A 22380-nucleotide genomic window follows, 5' to 3' on the forward strand; every position below is an offset into this window, starting at 1 on the left:
ACTTGGCCCTTTTATGACTTGTGGACTTCAACTTCCAGAATTCCTCAGCCAGTGTGCATGGCTGAGGAATTCTGGGAGTTGAAATCCACAAGTCATAAAAGGGCCAAATTTGAAGACCCCTGTGCTAGAGGAAGAGAGTTAAGATGGCTCATCCCTAAGAGTTTTCAGAGTATATGTTTAAAAGTTAAGTAGCCTGCTTTAGTTTGGCAAGATTTTTGTCTATAGGTGAGGAACAATAAATAAAACTGCTAGAAGAACCTCTGCGTGTTTTTCTTGGTTTTTGGAGCATGATGCTGCATTTTGCAATGAGTGACTCATGAGTAAGCAGCAAGCCCACTTGGACTTGGCAGCTTGGCTCCCTCTTGATAGGTGCAAAAGACGCTGTAGTTGTTTACACCCAGCAGGGAGAGGATTTACACAACACTCTTCAGCTGCTGAAAGTAAACTCAACAGCTGGCTCTTCTCACAGTGCCTGCATTCAGATGGCATTTATGCTGGCTTCTGAAGGTGGACCATGAAAAAAGGTGAGGTCCAACATTACTCTCTAACTACTTATCTTTCTCTAGGGCAGGGGTCTTCAAACCTGGCCCTTTTATGACTTGTGGACTTCAATTCCCAGAATTCCTCAGCCAGCATGCCTGGCTGAGGAATTCTGGGAGCTGAAGTCCACAAGTCATAAAAGGGCCAAGTTTGAAGCCGCCTGCTCATATCCTCCAGAGATATTGTGACTCTTAACTCCCAGAATTCCTAGCTAGTAAAGTTTTACTCTACTGCTTCCTATTTTTTTATTAGTGAAATATATAAAAAAGTAATACAACAGTGAGAGTATAGTAAAACATTCATGCAAATAGCAATTAAAGAACAAAACTTAAAGGAAAAGAAAAGAAATATATCCATGCAATATTAATATAAAACTAGCTCAACCATTTAATATATTAACTCTACTTGATATCATATAAAAATCTTTGCTTTATCTTAAGTTTAGAATAAAAAATTACAAGAATTGATAAAGTGCATATCTCTTGAATTCATTAAGCGTTTAACATTCTCTTCATATAGATAATTTTCTTTGCCAAACCCCAAAACGACAGAGCCAATATTTTTCTTAAGAGTCAAATATCATGCTTTGGCATAATTCCTTATTGTATTTACATCTTTAACTACTGTATTTTTCTCCAAAGTTAAACAGGTAGTCCTCGACTTACAACTATTCATTTAGTGACTGCTCAAAGTTACAACAGCACTGAAAAAAATGACTTATGACCTATTCTTACACTTACAACCATTACAGAATCCCCATGGTCACATGATCAAAATTCAGGCACTTGATAACCACCATTATTTATGACAGTTGCCCTGTCCTGGGGTCATGTGATCACCATTTCCAGCCTTCCCAATTTGGGGTTCAATTGTGGTTATAAATCGGGGATTACCTGCATTAATTTGTGTATAGCACTGAATCCCTGAAAAAAGAACCTAAATTGACATGACCAAATCAATGGCTCATATGAGTCTTTTACCTTTTTCTGATATGCATTATAAACTGCAGCACATTTTTTGTGCATCAAATTGCACAGAAGATATCTTTGTTGTAATGAAAATTTCTCCTTTACATTTCATATATATAAAATGTATAAGCTTTTTTTTCAGTTTAGTTTTAGACTCAATCACAGCTTAATCTGCAAAAAAAATTCAGAAATTTTGAAACTGGTTGTGGATTGTTTACATTGCATTCTCAGGGGTTTCTTCACATAGTTTATATAAACAGTGCCTTGAGGATTTACTAGCAGTTTGTCCACTTTGTAAATTAAACAATACACATTTGTTTCTCTCTTAAGGCTTTCTTGAATTCATAAAACTTTCACATGTTAGTTTTTATCAATTCATGAATTACTGAAATTTTTGTACTTGAAACAGAAATACAATATTCATTATGGTATAAAAGTCTGTGACTTGTCATGCCTTATCTTTGTTATGACAATACAAAGAAATAGCATGTTTTTAGAAGACAAAATAATACAAGTTTATTCTTGTGCAAATAACCCTAACTGTCTGGTATTTGAAGGACACAACAGCTCAATAAACTGTGTCATATTTATAGACAAACTGACATTAAAATCTAAGGGAACTGATGAAATTCCTGATTATATATATATATAAAATAATCTCCTGAACAGATACTGATTTTTTTTTTTGCATTAAATGTAAGTGAACAGAATTTGAAATGAATAAGAGGTGTGTTTGATGGAATGATATAACCAATACTGGACCTGAACTGGACTTGACCCAAACAATTGTAACTAAAGCATTATTGTTGCTTGCTACTATCTATTCACTAGTTTGTAATTTGCATTAGAAAAGAAAACAACATTATATGTTAATGGAGGATGCTTTTGTAAAAAGAAGGAACTGTCATGAGTTCATGGTAAACACCCAAATCAAATCTATATTTTTTCTTTCCATAGTCATCGAAATGATGCTAAGTTGCACATTGCAATACACAGAGATCACAGGATACAACAGCGCTCCCTTAAACTTTCTACAACAGTGTTTGGTATAGAAAACTAGGTAGGTGAAAATATGTTTTCTCTGACCATTTAATTGTTTTATGGCTCTTGCCAAGGACAGATTTAAAGTAACCAGTATACCAATAAACAAATTTGACTTTTGATAAATTAATAAGTGTGATAGTAGATAAACTATGCTATTTAGTTTTGGAAAACCAGCATATTACCAACTATTCCGACAGCAACTGCAGTTACAATGGTGATGAAAAAAGCAACTCTGGGATCATTGCCACTATTTATGACCTTTGTAGCATCTCTGTCGTGTGTCCAGCATTATAGCCATTTAAGATGCATTGTCCTGTCCCTGACCTTATTTTTTTTTCTTTTTTCCCGCTCTCACTGTAGCTTCTCTCTACAGTGCACTCCTAAAAAGTGGTAACCAAAAGTGAACAAATTCTTGGACCTTAATTACTGTAGTTGATACAGTCCCCTTGGGTCACAGCTACTGCCTGAAATATATAAGTCCCAAATCAGTGTCAAATACAGGCAGTCCTTGACATATCGCAGCACCAGTAGAGCGGCTAGGGGAGGGTGTGCAGATAGGGGAAACTCACCTTAGTGACCTGTGACCTTCCCCAATGGCTTCCCCATTTATTTTCCCTATTGAAGGCAGCAGGAATGGCGGCAAATAATGATCACATGATCACAGCGTGCTTGGCAACCAGTCATAAGTACAAATGGGTTGCCCATGTCCTTATTGTACTCACATGAGCATTAGAATGCTGAAATGTATGGAACTCCAAAGGTATGTTGGAATCACCATTGTTCGACACCATCATAATTTTAAATGACTAGGGGTTAATGATTACCTGTTCAGGGCTTTGTCTGGTTCCTATGCGGCTTGCAGCAAGCATGCTTAGGCAAACAGCCCTTTCCTTTTGATGTGTATATGTCCCTGTCTTGCCCACCCGCTCCTTCATAATTAATGTAAATACAAACATTAATTTGCCTCTTTCTAATTATCCCAGCTCTGGGATAAGCAGGGCAGGGCAGAAGGGCAAAGATTTGCCTTTATAACAGGCTTCCTCATGAGTCAAATTCTGGAAACTTCCCTCCCTTTTCCCCCTCCCCCTCCCTCAGTGCTTGGGCTCGTATCCTGGAAGGCAAAAGAAAGCTGAAGTAAAATAGCCCAATCATGGTCACATTGTTTTTCACTTAGTGACTGCTTCACTTAATGACTCAGTTATTATCCCCACTGCAGATGCTAAATGAGAGCTGCCTGCAGACTTATTTTCCTCTGGGATATATGCTTTTTTTAAAAAAAAAACACTAACATATTTTTATAGCTAGGATGTTTGAAAGGTCTTTTAAAATAAATAGAAAAACCTTTACCTACAATTTATTAATAAATGGGCCCATTCAAAAATATAAAAGATATCTATTTTAAGTACCCATCTAATAGTACAAGAGAATAAGAAGTAATCAACACTTTAAAACACACTACAATTGGTAGTTTGAGATATTCATGAAATTACTGTAATAACTTTAATACAAACGTTTAGCTTTTATTTTTTCCCAATAAAAACCTCTTAAAATGAACATTCCCTGTCAAAATGACAACAGAAGAGGTAAGAATGAAGGAGGTAAAATATGATAGAGAGAAAATATTTAAATACTAATAAGGAGTTAAACACATATTAAAAAGAGTAGTTTTATACTGGAACTCAAAACACAAGTGAAAAACAAACAGCATGAATGCTTGGCACTATATAAAAGATTAATAGAAAAATTAATAGGAGAGCATTCACTGGCAACATACTGCTATAAATAAATTTCCTTGTGTAAGATAACAAACAGCATTTTGTCATTTTGTTCACATGGTAAGTTTGGAAATAGAATTTTGGGTGAATTGTAAGGGCAGAATTGCACCTGTGCAAAGGGACTTTCCTCTGGTCTAGGGCCTCCAACCCACCCTCAAATCCCAGAAGCTTTGGAGAAGCTTTAAAGTATATTTCTTAGAATTCATGGCTGGAGGGTGATAAATAAGTACCCTCTTGGTTTTATCAGCAGAATCTGTTTTCATCAAAGAAACATACGACTGAATTTGTCTTTGCATACTTCATGCATTCATTAGGCAGTTTCTGAATTATAAATACAGACTGAAAGAGGGTAGATCAGGGATGGAGAACCTTTTAGAGGCCAAGTGCCCAAACCACAAACCAAACCCTATTTATTTATCGCAAAGTGCCAGGGCATTGTGGTGCCCTCAGGGGGGGATGGGGGTGTGGCCCATTGGGTAGGCATGGCCCACTGGGTGGGCATGGCTGCAATTGTCACGGCAGACTGGGTGGGCATGGCTGGGGTGGGCATGGCCACCTCGATGCTGCTCATGGGGGGGAATGCCTGTGGGTGCCGGGCAGGGTTGGGGGAGATCCAGGGGGTCTCTGGCGGATGGGGTGGTGGGCAGGAGGCCCAGCATAGATGGGGGAGGCATGCAATCCTAGCTGGGACTGGGGGGGCCATGGCACCGATGGGGATCCGGCTTTCTCTGCTTGGGGTGGCCTTTGGCTTGCTGGGTGTGGGTGTGCTCTACCACCTCTACTCGAGCTCGCTAGCTGGCTGCTTCGCCTCCTTTGTGCTAGGTGCGGTTGCCACCCCGGATGGCAGCAGCAACCTAATGGACCTGTGCAAGCTGCTGGCAGTGGTGGCACACGTGCCCACAGAAAGGGCTCTGAGTGCCGCCTCTGGCACGCATGCCATAGGTTTGCCACCACTGGGGTAGATCTTTATCACTGCTGCTAGTGAGCACTGTACTAGTAAGTGCCACATCATCTTCCACAGAAATCTCATGGGCCATAGATAAAGTTAGTCTAAAACTTGATATTTAGTTTCCCTAACTACAGAAAATTGTTCATTGGAACAAGCAATGCTTTAGCTGAACGACTTGGATCACAGCTGGTTAATCTATTTAAATTAAAATGAATTGGGACAAATCTAAATGAAAACTATACAGAAAAGTCATTTTAAATTGTATTTATTTCCAAGGTAAAATCTTTTAGATTTGAGCTATAGCAAAATATGATGAGCATCTAACCTGCCTCATATTCTAAAGTAGCAATAAATTGCATCTAATATAACAGAATGCCAGTGAATATCAGATCCATGGGAGATACTAAAACCAAAAAAGCTTGCAGTGAATTTATTCAGCTCAGCTGAATAATCTGGTCCAAAAGGATTCAAAACAGAATGCAGCTGCACCTACCTCATTTACTTTTTCCTCCATGGAGAAATTTTGTTTTAATGTTCTAAAAGCAAATAAATAATCAAATCTGTGTTTCTCAAACACCAAATAGATTTCCCAGCTTGCTATCGAATCTCTGGGCATTTTGCCTAAAATCATTTTGTGATGCCCATTGCCCCCAAATGTTGCTTGCTCTATCTGTTAATTACTATTTGAACTGTCCTTAAAGGATTCAATAGTATTGATATAATTGTCCCCTTGTATGAGCTTCATCAATATTGCAGTGGTGTAATCAAAGTTATTTTCAATGTTTCGAGAATGTCACAAATTGCTTTTCTCTTTATTTGTAAGGTTAACTAAACATGAGAAGCATATTCGTTTTAGAAAATATGGAAAATATTGGCCACAAGAGATATGCATCAATTTTTGATATTATTGCTACTTAGAACATTGCATACACAGTGTTGCTTTCTTTCTTTGTTTTGAATTGAACTGAATTATTTTATGTGCAAAAGAGAACTTCTGACGCAAATGCATCTAGGTATAAGGATTAAATTACAGAGGAGTGACATAAAATCCATTGGCTTTTGGAGTAAAAAGCTGATTTTCTGCTACTTTGTTTGACATATTACTTGAAAAATTGAATGGTACAAAAGTAGACAAAACTTGTTTGCAAGACATCAAGGGCTATTTTTACTGAAATAGATGGGGATTTTTTTTTACAAGTTTGAACAACTTCTATGAGTCTAAATCCTATTTCAATGAAGAATAGCTCTCAGTTACATCTGATTCACCTTTATGATATGACTAATCCCACAAATGATTTTTTAAAGAAGAAAGCAACAATTCTAGCTTTTGAATAAAGCATGATGAGCTTCACCTTCTAACCAAAAGAGGTGGACAAGAAAAGGTTAAACTACATCAAAAATTCTGCTGACCGCTCTAATAGCAACTTCTGAAAGGGCCTTGTTCTGAGGACATCTCACCAGGGACTTAACTGCAGCAATAAAGTCAAATGTTATAAATATCTTTAGCTTTCAGTCTTTAAAAAAATGAATCTAAACCCTGAGTTAGTACTACCCTTTTAATTAAAAGAAATTATGTATAGTTTCTGTTTTTCTATTCTGTTTTACAACATTGGTCTCCAATGTATGGGCCATGGCCAGTACAGGGCCATGGCCTCTTGGCCACTTGGTCCCAGGAATGGCTGGCAAATGCAGGCAAGTGTGGGTGCACCCCCCCCACTTGCGCTAGTGCCACAGTGCAGGCACTAGCAGCCCATTTGTGCATGTGTGGGGTGCTAGTGCCACCACTGTGTACATGCCCATTTGTGCATGCACACACAGGGATGCACATCCCTCCGGGCCACCAACCTGGAAAGGTTGGGGAGCTTTGCTTTACAAAGCACGCCATAGCAAGAAGAATGATGAAAGCAGAGGGGAAGATGGGAGGGTTATCCAGTAAAGAAATTTAGTGGAGTCCCATTAAGTTTCTAGGAGTAAGAACAGCACATTCAATGACTACTCTTATTAATGAATTACTACTTCAGGAATATCACTGCCACCTTTTTATTTTCAGCCAGCCTCACTATGTATTTTTGTCTCAATGCCAAATAAAATATGACATTAAAAACTTACTAAGAAGATTTTCTACTTTTCCCACAGAGACAATCTTGATTATTTGCACACACAAAACTACAACTTTCCATAAAGGGTGTTTGAAAGAAGGGATAGTTAAGAACTATATGAAAAAAAGGAAAGAGAGGAAACATTATTTCAGGTGAACCAACACGCAAGCAAGAAAGAAGAAAAAGGTGACGAAATAGATGACTTAGGACAGAAAATTGGCCACAACCAAGTTTCTATTAACTTCCATCATTTTGTTGGAAATAAAACATTTTTGCAATACCTTTCTCTATGGTATATTTGTAAATGCTTCTTTAAATACTCAGTACTGTTAAAATTAATATTAAAATAAGCTTTTTAATAATTAGAGCTTCATTAATTGTAGTCCACATCCTATTATGAAAGTTTATCCTCAGACTTTTGGTGAAGAGGACTCCAAACTTTGAACACTGATGTCATAAATGAAAGCTACAAAGCTGCAAAGACAAAGTATTTTCTTAGCACCACACTAAATTCTTGAGTTATCTGCTATTCCAAGACTTATATATTCAAAAAGAATGTATACACCTGTTCAAATATATGTTCCAAGGTACCCTGATAACAGAATCTTGATGATTACATTGCATTGAGCGATATTATTATTCCATCTAGATATACTTTTGCAGAGGAGGCTTCAGACAGGGGTCTGCCAATTCATTTTTAGTTGGAGTTATCAGCACGGAAACTAGAACGTTATGCATGCAAGGAATAAGCTGTACAACTGAGGTGTTAATTCTTGTTATAAAGATCAAAATCATTTCATGGAAAATTATATTAAATCTGAAAATATTGAAGCAATGTTAAGGGAAAATACATTGAAAGTTTCTCTGAATTGGGTTTTCCAGGGAATAATGGTGAGATGGAACCCACTGAACTTTGGAATACCACTTTCCTTTAGCACAGGGGTGTCAAACTCAATTTCATTGAGGGCCGCATCAGCATTGTGGTTGCCCTCGGGGGGGGCAGGGTGTGTGGCCAGGGTGGATGTGGCCTACTGGGTGGGTGTGGATGGAGTGGGTATGGCCTACTAGGTGGGCATAGCCAGCTCTACATTGTTCGCATCAAGGGTGCCTGTGGGGACCTGGGCAGGAGTGAGACAGATCTGAAGGTCTCTGGCAGAAGGGGGTGGGACTATGGCAAGTGCCAAGGCATGGAGGAGCCTCACTGTTCCTCTCAGGCCATGCAGTGGTGGTGCGAGCTGCCCGGAGCTCTGGGCAGCAGAGGTCAAATGCCCAGCCTGGCCCTTGAGCACCTGCGGCACCAAGCCCAGCCCCACTTCCCCAAGGGGCACCCAGCTGCACTTACCTCCTCCTCAAGGCTGCTGCTGCTCTGTTTGCTCTCTTTAGCAGATTACTCATGATGGGTACGAGGGCAAAGTCAGAGGAAGGCCCATTCCCTCTCCATGGGAGGAGACCCAGCTTTGTATTCAAAGCTTCTTTAGCAATAGGATGGGAGACCCCCAGGATAGGACAGGAGGATGGGGAAAGGGGATGGTGAAAGGACAGCAGGGCAGGACTAAGGCAGGACTTCCCTCAGACCCTCTTTCTTTCCTTCCTTCCTTCCTTCCTATATACAGAGTGGTGGGAAAATATTTGAGATGAGGAGGGGAGAAAAACAGGCAAGAAACCCAGCTGGGGAAGTGTCATCCTTTGTGAGGAATGAAGAAATGCACCATCGCCTGGAAGTGGCCAGCACATGTCCCTCACCTACTTCATATATCTGGCTTGGTGAGCTCTGGGGCAGGGGATGCCATGAGCAGCGTGAGATTCAACGTTACCTGCGCAATGCCGCCCAGCCCCCAGCCTGCCTGGTCTCAGCAGGCAGCAGGGCACTTTCCTCACAGCACCAAGAGGCTGAACCAGGTGGCGCAAATCCAAAAAGAAGCACAATACCACCCAGCCCCCAGCCTCCCGGTTTCGGCAGGCAGAGGGGCGTTCTCTTCACAGCACCGAGAGGTTGAGCCAGGTGGTGCAAAGGTTGCCAGCTTTGCACTTTGCTGCCTGCTGAAACTGGGCAGGTTGGGGGCTAGGCAGCATTGCACTTCTCATCAGATTTGCACCACCTGGCTCAGCTCATGGCGCTGTGAGTAGAGCGCCCCACTGCCTGCCGAAAACGGGCAGGCTGGGGGCTGGGCGGCATCATGCTTGGTTTTGGATTCGCACCGCCTAGCTCAGCCTCTCAGTGCTGTGAGGAGAGCGCCCCACTGCCTGCCAAGACCAGGCAGGCTGGGGGCTGGGCGGCATCACGTTTCTTTTCAGATTCGCACCACCTGGCTCAGCCTCTCGGCGCTGTGAGTAGAACACCCCGCTGCCTGCCAAAACCCCTCCCCCAGAGCCCATCAAGCTGGATATGTGAAGTAGGTAAGGGCCATTTGCTGGCCACTTCCAGACAGTGGTCCATTTCTTCATTCCTCACAAAGGGTAACACCTCCCAGCATGCACCCAGGGGACGGGGCCAATGTGGCAGGGCCTGGTTCCTCGCTGTTTCCAGACTGCCTTGTGGACCTAAGACTGAATGTGTTTCAGCATAGATGGCCACCACAAAATTGTACATTGGCTCCTGGCTGGCCTGGGCCAAGGCCAAGGCAGCGGGGGCATTCCCTCACTGTTTCCAGGATGGCTTCGCGGGCTACATGAAACCACTTTGCGAGCCGCATCCGGCCCGCGGGCCTGCTTTAGCACATGATTGTCCAACTTTTTGGCTTGCCCGGGCTACACTGTGAAGAGAAATTGTTTTGGGCCACATATAAAATATATAATATAATTAATGTATATAAATAATAAAAAGGAAGTTTGTTATTTTGTGGGATGGCATTACCAGCTGTCCAGGGTCACATGCTGCCAGCAGGCCATGGGTTGGACTTGCCTGCTTTAGCACTTGAGGGAAAAAAATGGGGACAACTCTGTTGGAAAATATATTAAAGAGTGTTTTCAGAAAATCATGCTGGTGCATAGAATCATTATCATTGTCATTGGTTCCAGCTACTTTGTTTCTCCCGGTTTGGAACCTTTTGTATCTCCCTGCACTGATCATTCACAATTTCTCACAAAATTCTTCCAAAATTTAATAAGTCTCTTTTGGAGGATATATAGGACAGTTATCCAGAATACCCTTTTGTTTGGTGATTTTACATCCCTTTTAATTATTAAGATATTAGCCAGTTTCATTTGTATAGCCCAGTGATGGTGAACCTTTTATAGACTGAGTGCCCAAACTGCAACCCAAAACCCACTTATGCATCGTCAAGTGCCGGGTGGATGTGGCCCATTGGCTGGATGTGGCCCATTGGGTGGGCATGGCTGCGGTGCTAACGGCAGACAGGGTGGGACTAAAAAGTTCAATCAATCAATTCCAACTTTGCAAGATCTTTTTTTTCCTGCGAGAAGTTGAAATTGACTGATTGAACCTTTTTTTTTTTTTTTGCACATGGTGGCGGTGGCCTAAAGCGAAAATGTTTTATAAAACCCAGCTGAAGACCTAGGACTGAGGTGACAGCACGCGTGCCCACAGAGAGGGCTCTGAGTGCCACCTCTGGCACCGTGCCATAGGTTTGCCACCACTGGTATAGCCAGTGTAGCAATCTTTTTTCATATCATTCTTGTAGCCAATCATTTGTAAATCAGATCAGTCTCAGGGTTGTCTGGTACAACCTGTTCCCATTCCACAATATCTTCTAAACACAGTTTATATGTAATTGCAGTCCTTTGTTCACAAATATCCCTCACTAAATCCAATGTTAAAGTATTTTGCTCTATTCGCTATTAGCAAGTCACATTTAAATGCTCCTTTAAATGTAATTTTTAGTTCCTTCTGGTTTCCTCGACTGTCCAACTTTCAAAGTCTGACAGAGCTAATCCATTGATGGATTCTCCATCTCCTGTGCTGGAGAATTCTGCATTTTGCAAAGATAGGAATGGACAAGTTGTTCTCTCTCAGTCCTGGGACTATTTCCAGATATTGTTTGAGACATCAATTCCAGACAGCACAACATAAATTCATAAAATTGCTTCCTGGAAACAGCAAAAACATTCTACACCCAGATATGTATACATGCACATGCACACACTTACTGCCCACATCAGGATTAATTTAGTGTTTGAAGGCTCATATTAATAGACAACTCAGACTTTTAAAATTTATTGTGTTGCCTAACATCAGAAGAAATTAGTGTAAACATTTCTAGTTGTTCTACTCAGCAGATAGTGTTATATAGCTATATTACTTCTGAAATTTATATTGGCAAGTTGAGCATTATGTATGTTATTCTCCTACAAAGAATATTTATTGTGTCATTAACCTGCAGCATTACACAAAATGCATTATTCTCCTCTGATCACCTTATAGTACATAAGGTACCGCATGTATAATGAATGCAAGCACAAAATAATTAAAGTACAAAGAAAAGGAATGGTTCTAATGTGTAAGCTCCTACATTTAAAGGTAGATGCTTTTCAGATGTCTTGCAGAAAAGATACATGACAAAGGTTACAAGTGGTGGGCAGATGCATCGTGACATTGCAGGGATGGGCATTAGATTCCTAGAGCTATGTTAAACTGGTATCATTTTCTGACTTTGTTGGTTTATGACAGGTGTAATGGAATGTATGAATGACCTTGGGGAAAGAGATGCTGCCTAGGAAACAATCATACAAGAGAAGTGGGAGCCACAGCCACTTCATGATCAGAGAAAGGAACTTAGGAAGGACCCACCCCAATGAATCAAGTGATTAAAAATAGGGGTGGGAAATTTGTGCCTTCAGACTTGCAAGATGGATGTCACCCATCCCAGAGAAATCAGACAGGACACATGACTAGATCAGTGGTTCTCAATCTTTCTAATGCCGCGACCCCATAATACAGTTCCCCATGTTGTGGTGACCCCCAACCACTTATACATCACCGGGTGCCAGGGGCGTGGCCAAAGAAAAGGGGGAAAAAATGGCGGACAGCCTTGTTTGGCGACCCCCGTGAAATGGTCGTTCGACCCCAAATGGGGTCCCGACCCATAGGTTGAGAACCACTGGACTAGATGAACTAATTCTACTTTATTGTAAAGCTACATTAACAGAATATTGCAAGTCTGAAGGCACCAAGTTGCTTGGGGCCCCAACAGGAGCGTTCCACACTGGACATAGTCGGTGAACTAAGAAGATCCTACCACCAACCTGTTTGTGTATTGGCTCCAGTTTACCCAGGGGTTTTTTTGTTAACTTTTAATGTTCAATGTTTTAACTTTTTAATATTTTATATTTCTGTTTTATGACATAAGCCACTCAGAGTCACTCAACAGTAAAATGGACTGCATATAAATTTAATAAATAAATGTCCCAGAAAGTGTTGCAAAGCTCAGGAATAGGAAGGGTGGAAAAGAGTGCCATCTCTAGAACAGCTACTGTACATAATAAAGAGTTGTAAGTTACAGCTTTAGAATTTGTGTTAAAAACTCTTTTGGAAGGAGCTAAATAAAAATAATTAAGATTCCTAGCAGACCAATAAAGCAAGGTTCATGCCCAGGCTGAGTGTGGAATTCTGGGAGTTGAAATACACACAACTTAAAGTTGCTGAGATTGAGGAACACTGCATTAATCATTGCACACATCATATGTTCCAGAAGACATCTACTATCATCCTTTCCCACTTTTGTGTATTTGTGTACAAAATTTTAAGACTGTGGCAAATCAACTCATCCTTTTTTGAAACTAATACCATTATAGATATTTTATTTTTAGACATATTACCAAGGTACCAGCTGACCTGAAACTACCCTGAAAACAATTGTTCTAATGAGTAGACAATATATATTTTCTAAAAAGAAATGAAACAAGTTTTTTTCTTCAATTATACTATTGTTTTAATTACTATGTTTAATTATTATGTTGGGAGTTAGAAATACATCACTGTGACATCTCAGCCAATTCATTCTATACTATTTGATAGCAATTAGTGCTGAACAGCTTAGTTCCCATAAGAAAGGAAATACTTGCATTGAGAAGAATTTCTATGGATTTTCTTTCGATTATAAACATTCTGAATTATTTAAGATGCAAACAAAATCTTTTGGAAAATTGGAGAAGTGGGCAAAAGAAGTAGCATAAGTTCCATTGCACAAGTCAAGGCAGAAAAATTAATGTTCTAATGTTGCAAGTCTTTCCTTCTGACAAATATATACTTCCCTACCCTACCGTAAATGAGTATAACATGCTTTGTAATTTATTTTAGGATTTAATATTTTCAATCTATAGTAAAAAGGAGTCACATAAGAATTAATTGTTGATGTTCAGAACCCTCATATTTACTAGTATTATCAGGTATCAACCAAATATAGATTATTATCATCATTAGAAGCAGGAATTGGCACTTCTAATTGTTTCATATAATGTTAGTAACCTGAACCTAAATCTCAGCATTGCACTTCAATTTAAAAAAAAAAAAGAATATGTTTGGACTACTGCTGGAGATTGGGCCAATGTAGTTTTCCAGGCAATCAGTATTTCATATGACAATTATGATACCTAAATATTTTCTCTCTGCATCAAGTATATATAGTCTTGAGAGAAATTTCTTCTGCCACAATGAAAGGTGTCCTTCAAAACTGCCTCCAGGGTGATATGTTCCTTCACTACTCCTAAGTGAGAAATTTGCTTAAGGCTGGCTTCTGCCTGTAGGGCAATCCACTGCCATTCTTCCTTGGGTAAACAAGAACAAACAATACCTGAAATCACTCATAATATAAAATGAAACATACTACTGTCCAAAAGATATGAGGCTTGCATTCAAATTTTTAATTTTTTTCTTACTAACGTGAAAAAGTGCTAGTTTGACTTGCCTATAGCAACAGCAATAGCACTTAGACTTATATACCACTTCATGGTGCTTTACAGCCCTGTCTAAGCGATTTAGAGTCAGCATATTTGCCCCATCAATCTGGGTCTTCCTTTTACTGACCTCAGAAGGATGGAAGGCTGAGCCAACCTTGAGCCAGTGAGAATCAAACTCCTGACAGTTGAACAGAGTTAGCCTGCAATACTGCATCCTGACCATTTCACCACCATGGCTCTTCACTATACTAAGTCCCTCCTTTTAAAAGGCTCACACTCAATTCTGCAATTTCAAGTTTCAGGCCATCAGGAGAAATGGGGTGGGGGGCTTCCCCTGACACAGCAGACACAATGGGTCTTACCATTGCTATGGCCATGAGAATGGGATTCCTTATTGTTCTCCTGAGAGGATTTCTCGGTTACATCTTTTGTTGATCTGTTGCAGCCCTCTGGCTAAGCAGGTGGAGTAACACTATGGTATATTGTGTTTGGATATGATAGAACTGAGTAAGTTCACATGATATTGATGATATAACAAGATTCCCTTTCCTTACTGGGAACTTTCTGGCAGACAATTCTGTAGTGACATTTAGGACAGGAATCAATACATAATTTATTGTCTGTTTCCTTGCTTGCTTGTTTACAGGAACATATATGCCATTCCAATCCTCAAGAAATTCTGAGCAGTTTTCTTGGTGATGCAATGGCTAGGTGGAAGGACCAGAAATTCCCAGAAAAGCTGAAGCCAGGAAGCCATGCCCTGGTTTGCCTTTACCTGTAAGTCTAAAATCCTGACAATCCTGGATTTTTGCCTATCAGGTAAACTGGGAATGGGCTAATAATTTACGAGACTGGATGTCCAAAACTGATGGATGATCTGAACTCTTTCTGCTCTTACAATTCTATATAATCAATAAACTTGGAATGCTTTTCCAAAAATCAAATCATAGTGTCATACATCCTTATACTAAATTTGCCCCTCCCCTGTGCCTCTGGCATTAGAGTTGGCATTGTTGTCACTCACTCCCATTTATCATTCCCAGTCAGTATTGTTATATAGAACTTAATAGCTTGGTTGGAGCATCACATCTATATTATATATACCTTATTTAATATTTCAAATTGTTAACATTTTAAAAATAATTCAGTGTTGTGTCACGTCCACATACGTCATTTGATATATATTTATGCCATTTTATGTTTCTTCTTAGAGTCAGACTTGCCATTATCAACTTTGTTAAATTACCAATGATCACTAGGAGTACCGCTTCAAAGGAATAAAAATTATATATTCAAGGCAACATCATTCAGCTTATTTCCCTAGCAACACTTTTCAGTAATAACAAAACTATCATAGAATGGTAAGTGCTACCACTTAACCTTAACTATCATACTTCCTATGAAGCAAAATATTTTAAGATACAGTTATTTCCTCAACCCAATTAATATCTACATAGAAGTTGCAAAGTTCAGCAATGTTAAGTCAGGTTAATAAAGCTATATTGAAGTCCTTGGTTTATTTATTCAAAACTTTCTCAGGTACCTATCATTCTTACAGCATAGTCTAGCCCTCTGTGATTTCATTAGTGATGGATCTTTTGAAGTTTTAATCAATATATCTCTGAATATGCATGTGAATTCCACTCAGATTTTATAAGAGAACTCACCATAGCACCACCAGGGGCCATTTTGTTCTTATAATATAATTTTTCCATTTCCCTCTGAAGCTAGAAACACGATTCTAACTTCAGAATGAAGATGTAATTGTGGATTGCCTCTTTATCATCACTATACTATGCATTTGCCTCTACATCAGAAGAAATGAAGTGGGTATTGATGAGAGACATGACATGAGCATATTCTTTAAGGTATACTTCTTGATATCTACATAGATATTAGAAAAAAGGAGACTGTGAGTTCTAGTTCTGCCTTAGATATGAAAGCCAGCTGTATGGCTTTGGGCCAGTCAATCTCTTTCAGTCCAACCCACTTCACAGAATTGTTGTTGTGGGGAAAAAATAGGAGGAGGAAAGTGTATTAGGTATGCTCACTGCCTTGATACACACACACACACACACACACACACACACACACACACAAGCAGTGGGATGGCCTAGAGGTGGACCTCTCGCCTCAAAATCAGGAGGCTGTGACCCAAAGGTGCTTTTTCCAAAGACAACTGGACTTTATTTTTCCTTGAAGACATTTTGCTTCTCATTAAAGAAGCTTCTTCAGTTCAGAATGATATGGGAAACATCTTCAAGGAAAAACAAAGTCCAGTTGCATTTTGAAAAACCATCTTTGGGACAACCATGACCTGGATGACTGAAAATCTCTATGGACAAGAGGCTGTGAATTCGATCCTAGGTAGCTGTAGATATTTCTCTCTTTGGACACAATGAGTAATTGTCTGCTACGAACTCCACGTAGGTGTCAGGAAGGGCATTGGCCAGTAAATTTTCAATTCTGTCCAGTCGCCTCAATTCCACACCGATGCAAAAAAGAACCACTACAACTTTAATCAAAACAATTATTACAGATTTCAGACATAAGATGAAAGTCTCCCTTTATTGTTATCTTGTATTTTTAACTAGTAAGTGTGGGTCTGTGTGTATAAAACCTATTATTAAAAGTAAAAAAATAAACAGTTCAAATTTAACAATAATTACCCAAAACAGAAAAAAGGGAAACAAAAATAATAATTAAAAAAACTATTGCCAATTTTTTTCTTGGTGGGATGTGGAATCTTTTGGTTGACACACAACTCTATGCAGCATTTTTGTGGATTTGTAGACCACAGTCATGCCTAATGTTCAGAGTAATCTGGTGGCATTTTCTGATACATTTCTTATGTACTGAAATGTTTTTGCGGCAATGTTTGGGCTGTACGGGGGGGGGAGTTGAGTTGTTCATTGCTTCTTTCTTTTGTTTCCTAATGTGCCTTTTTAAATGAAACTGCATAGGGGGGATCACTTCTCCTTGAAAATGCTACAGAGATATTTGAATTCAGCAGGAGAACTTGCCTATAGTTGAAATGACTCAGCCCATGCAAAATATTCCACACTATCTAGTAGAACCTGGACGCAATCCTCCAAACTCAGACTTTCTCCAAGAAAAAATTATTACCAGACTAATAATTATCACCAAAGCACTAACACAACTTTATCTACAGCACTCATGATCACCATTTGGTGCAGATTTTCATCCTGAACCCTGAAAACTTCAAAGAAAGCTGGGTGGCCTGGAAGCAGGATTTAATTTCCTGTGCCCCTAATTTTTGAAAACTATAGCAGGCCTACACAACATACAGCCTGAGGGCTACATTCAGCATACCAAGCACCCCTATGCAGTCCACTGACGTTTTTTTAAAAAGTAGTATATTTACAGCTTCTGCTGCTGTTGCTGCCTTAAAAGACATGCTGCTGAGCACCTCCAAGTCTCCCTGCTGTGTTACCTAAAATAGGTAAGCCAAGTATTTCTTTGCTACCCTTTATGGATTTATAATGCATCAATGTGTGGCCCTTTCTCCTGGACAAATTGTGAGGGCCACTTAACAGAATAACTGGGGGAGACATCTCCATTATACCCAAACATGTATTCAATCCAAACTTGTGTTCATTCTATAAAGTATTTCTATTTTTAATGCTCACCAAGGATATTTTAATTCTTTTTGTATTCCTGTAAACCACCAAGAATTCTGTGGGATTGGAATGTGGAAGAAATATAATAAATAAATAAATAAATACATACATAAAAACAAATTGCAACAATCAGTAGTCTTATACTGTCTTATGCAAATCAGATAAATTACATAATTGTGTTAAAGTCTGGAAAGAGATTTTTGGCATTTCATATTAATCTTCTAAATGGGGGGGGGAGGATCAGTTAAGTCAAAAATTTATTTTATACACATACAAACATTTCCATAAAAAGTATACCACATTCAGTTGTACCCGTTCATTTATTCCTATATTTCCTTGAGTCATTTATAAGATCCCAACACAGGGCGTTGTTTTTTTTGTTGTTGTTGTTCTAGCTGCAGTTCAAATTGGCTGCTCCTGTAATATAAATATTGCATCAATATTTGATATTTCATAATAATTATATTAAAATAAATTAATACAATTAACAACTCTACACCTAGAGCCAAATTAAACACTTTAAAGTATTTGAATCATGGTACTTTATGCTTAGGAAAATTATGTGAGTACAACAAAATTAACTTGTATTTGCATGGCTAGACAATTTAATAACCAGAACAAAGGATAAATTATTAACTATGGCTGGAATGTGTAATTTTTCTAGCAACAGATGTGCCTGTCATTTAACAAAAGCATCTGCTGTCCATCTCAAACTAGCAAGCTTTATGTTGATAGTGTTTCAGCTAGGATGCAGTTGTGAAGCACACAATAAGGTATTTCTCTCTCTCTCTCTCTCTCTCTCTCTCTCTCTCTCTCTCTCTCTCTCTCCTTCCACTTCATTCTTGCAGCAATTTCATGAAGGACATTTGCTCATATATACAATTTTACGCTGCCAAAATGCAGTGGATGAGTATGTATTTTTGACATTTAACAACTCTAATTGTCCTTCCTGTCAAAAGCAATCTATAGTTCTCTAGCATGTGTCAAGAAAGTGTGACATAAAACTATGCTTTTTTTAATAAAGGCAAAGCATGCAGAATGAAATTCCTGCTTTTAAACCATGTCTGTTTAAATAGATATGGATGGGTAGAGGGATAGGCAGACAGCAGGATGTTACCAGGGTTTCTATGGAGCTCTCTCATCAGAAGTTCCACTAGACAAAATTGAAGTGGGGAAAAACAATAGTTGTTAATTTCATCTTCATCTGCAATCCATGAGATTCTCTGAAAAGTGTCCTGGAGGACTGCAGAAACTATAAGGGATGGTCTAAATAAGGGCAAATCCTTCAACTGCATAGGGTTGCTCCAAAAGTTGCCCCTAATTCTTCCTTTAGCTAAGGAAATGACAATGAACACTCATCCCCGTCCTCAGTCTTTCCAAAAGACTGGCATAGCATGGTCTTTCGGCATAACATGGCATAGCATTCATATTTGCATGGTTTGACTTGCAAAGGCATTTCTGAAACAACAACAACAACAAAATATCTACAGGGCCTCCTCCTTCATCGCATCTCTCCATAACAATAAATATGATACCTCTTAACCGTAAATTACAAGATTAAACAAATTACTGTCTAAATTACAACCAGCAGAATGAAATTTGAAGAAAAAGAAAATTTGCAGTTGTAGACCGAAGCCTTAGAAATTAAATCACGCAGGCATTGTTGTTTGAACAAGAAAATAATTGTACAATGTTAGCAATTTGTATTCTAGCAGAAGAAATATGAAACAGATGTAACAAACCCCCCCCCCTCAAAAATGAAATATCCATTCCAAATAATAAAGTGCTTCTGTATTTAAAACAAGTTGACATTAATCAGGATAACTGCAGTTCATTTCATGCAATATACAGCAGATGTTTTTCACGGTATTGATTACAATACAGTAATCCAAAATTGAATGAAAAAGATGGGTAGTGATGGAAAAGCTTGTTACAAAAAAACTGAAGGCTCCTAATGAAGCCGGTTTACCTATGACGCAGGGGACTGATGTCAATCAACTAGATTTTAGATCGCTGTTCAATAACCATGCAGTGCCACAGAATGTATCAGACTAAAAAAGTTAATCTCTGCACAACAAATCACTTAGTAAACATATCCAGAGCATATTTCAACAGATCAAAGCTAAAGATCTAAAGTTCTAAACTGTTGTACCTCCAGTATGAATTTTCACCTGCCAGTTGCCCCTACCTATTGGAAACAGCAGGAGGTAGACAGGAACACACATGGTGGGAGAGTCAGAAAAAGGAGACAGAACTTTCCAGGTGTATGTAGGCCAGGGCTCTGAGAGGAGGGGGTTGGGTGGGAAAACACTACGGAAGTCCAGCATTCTGAGCCTTCAGAACAATGGCAATCACTAGCATCTTCACCAGATCTGAGATCTGTTCCTCCAGAGTGACGAGGGATTTCCAGAAATCTTTCTTCCTAGTGTAGAAAGGTTTTCTGGTGTTATTTATTCTCACACTTTTACTACATTTAGATTTTAACTTTTTATCCCCCCAAAAGTGCTAGGGTAGCTTAAAAACATAAAGTACAACTTAATTACAAAAATGAAAAGTGTACAGGCAGACCTTGTTTAATGACTGTCCTGTTTAGCAACTATTTGAAGTCCTAATGGTGTTGAACAAGTGTTTTTACAACCAGTCCTTATATTTACAACTGTCGCAGTGTCCTTATTCAACATTTGAGCCCTTTGCAACCAACAGGCATTTATGACTGCCACAGCGTCCCATGATCACCATTTGAATGCTTCACAACCAGCTTCCAACAAATAGAGTCAATGGAGAAGCCAAAGCTAAAATTTCAAGTCACAATAATATGCTGTCTACCTTAATGGTCCAGAGCAGGCATGTCAAACTCACAATGACACATGATGTCACGCAACGTATCAGGACTTTTTCCCCATTGCCAGCAATGGGGTGGGCGCAGCTTCGGCGTGACGCATCCAGGCTGTGGGCCAGCAGTTTGACACCCCTAGTCTAGAGTGATTCACATAACAATCAAATGGGAAATAACATCCTAAGTCTGTTGCAGTCGTGCGATGTTTTGCTTAGCAATCCACCTTACTAAGTGAGTCAGTCTTAGTTGTGGTCACTAAGCGAGGCTTACCTGTAGCTCAAATTATATAAAAATCATATTAAAAAGTATAAAAACCTCATATTAAAATCACTCAAACTGTTTAAATTGAAGACAATATATTGGCATCCTTTCTAAAAGCAGGAGTGTTGACCCATTAGAATTATGAAACAAGCGCACTTTAAACAATAAAGGAAAAGGCCCCTCCCAAGTTCCTTCTGAAGATATTAAAAAGCAGACAGACTCATAACAAGAAATGTGCCCCTCGAGTATCAAACTCTAAGTTCCATTGGACTTTAATAAAATTAAATTAATACTTTAAATTGTAACCCCCAAACAATCAACAATTGATGCAGAGTTGGTCATTATCACAAACCAGTTAGCAATATAGCTGCTATACTTGGAACATATGAAATTTTAAGATGGTGAGCAGCACCAAATATCCAGACATTACAGTAGTCATATCATGATGCAATTCCAGCATGAATAATTGCTGTTAGGTCTGATCCACACAAGAATAATCATATTGTACCTGATACATTAAAGGTATTTCTTCAATAAATCTTTACAACCTGGAGATCCAGGGACTGTACAAAATGAACTATCATGATCAGATCCTTTGTAAAACAACTTTTTTCATTTCTGTCTAAAACATCTGTATTAAATCAAGGATCAGGCATTTGGGAAAAGGAAAAGCCTTTAATAAGCTAATGATAGTACTTAATTATACAGAACAATTAAACAATTTATCCATTACTGTTATACACAAAACCAAGAACATAATAGTGATTTAACAATAGTGATTTGTTATTCCTTTCTAAAAATAAACTCTATATAATTAAATGGATCAATCATTCAATCATGTATTAGTCAATTCCAGTTTAAGATACTTAAAGGATGCACATGTACAAAAACAATATAGATGGCTAGTACAGTATCACATATTTTATTTTTCTTGCAGTATCATACACTGAACATAAAATTTATATGTATGTATGTATGTATGTATGTATGTATGTATGTATGTCTTTGGTTATTCGGGTTTTCTCCCACATAAAATTGGAAGTGACTTGGCAACATTTCGACGAAGTCTCATTCGTCATCTTCAGGTTGGTGCTTTCGGCTTCGTGCTCCTAGAAGCACGAAGCCGAAAGCACCAGCCTGAAGATGACGAATGAGACTTCGTCGAAACGTCGCCAAGACACTTCCAATTTTACGTGGGAGAAAACCTGAATAACCAAAGACCTACATACAAACACCCGCGAAAACCTCAGAAAACACACACACACACACACACATATATATATATATACACACACACATACATACATACATACACACACACACAAACACACACACATATTCCAAGATAGCCATTTAAGATGGGTTAATAAGGCGAAGGTAGGGCTCTCGTGGAACCAGCCAGCCCCACAACT

At 39.0% G+C, this 22380-nt stretch overlaps 1 protein-coding gene across 6 annotated transcripts in view; it reads right to left on the bottom strand.

Moving 5' to 3' along the window:
• Nucleotides 1-18289, bottom strand: part of SNTG2 (syntrophin gamma 2) — a 173342-nt gene extending 155053 nt beyond the window's left edge. For 3 of the 6 annotated variants that reach the window (XM_039348075.1, XM_039348072.1, XM_039348070.1), the window contains exon 1: nucleotides 1521-1599. In XM_039348075.1, coding sequence (XP_039204009.1) covers nucleotides 1521-1565 — 45 coding nt within the window. In that variant the 5' untranslated portion in view covers nucleotides 1566-1599. Of the gene's footprint in view, nucleotides 1-1520; nucleotides 1600-17880; nucleotides 17928-18183 lie in introns of those variants that run through there. The other 3 variants (XM_039348074.1, XM_039348071.1, XM_039348073.1) reach the window with 2 other exon arrangements.
• Nucleotides 18290-22380: the final 4091 nt, after the last annotated feature.

This window comes from Crotalus tigris, unplaced genomic scaffold (assembly GCF_016545835.1).
Source record: "Crotalus tigris isolate CLP2741 ecotype Arizona unplaced genomic scaffold, ASM1654583v1 scf7180000018117.651136, whole genome shotgun sequence".
Lineage (NCBI taxonomy): Eukaryota > Metazoa > Chordata > Lepidosauria > Squamata > Viperidae > Crotalus > Crotalus tigris.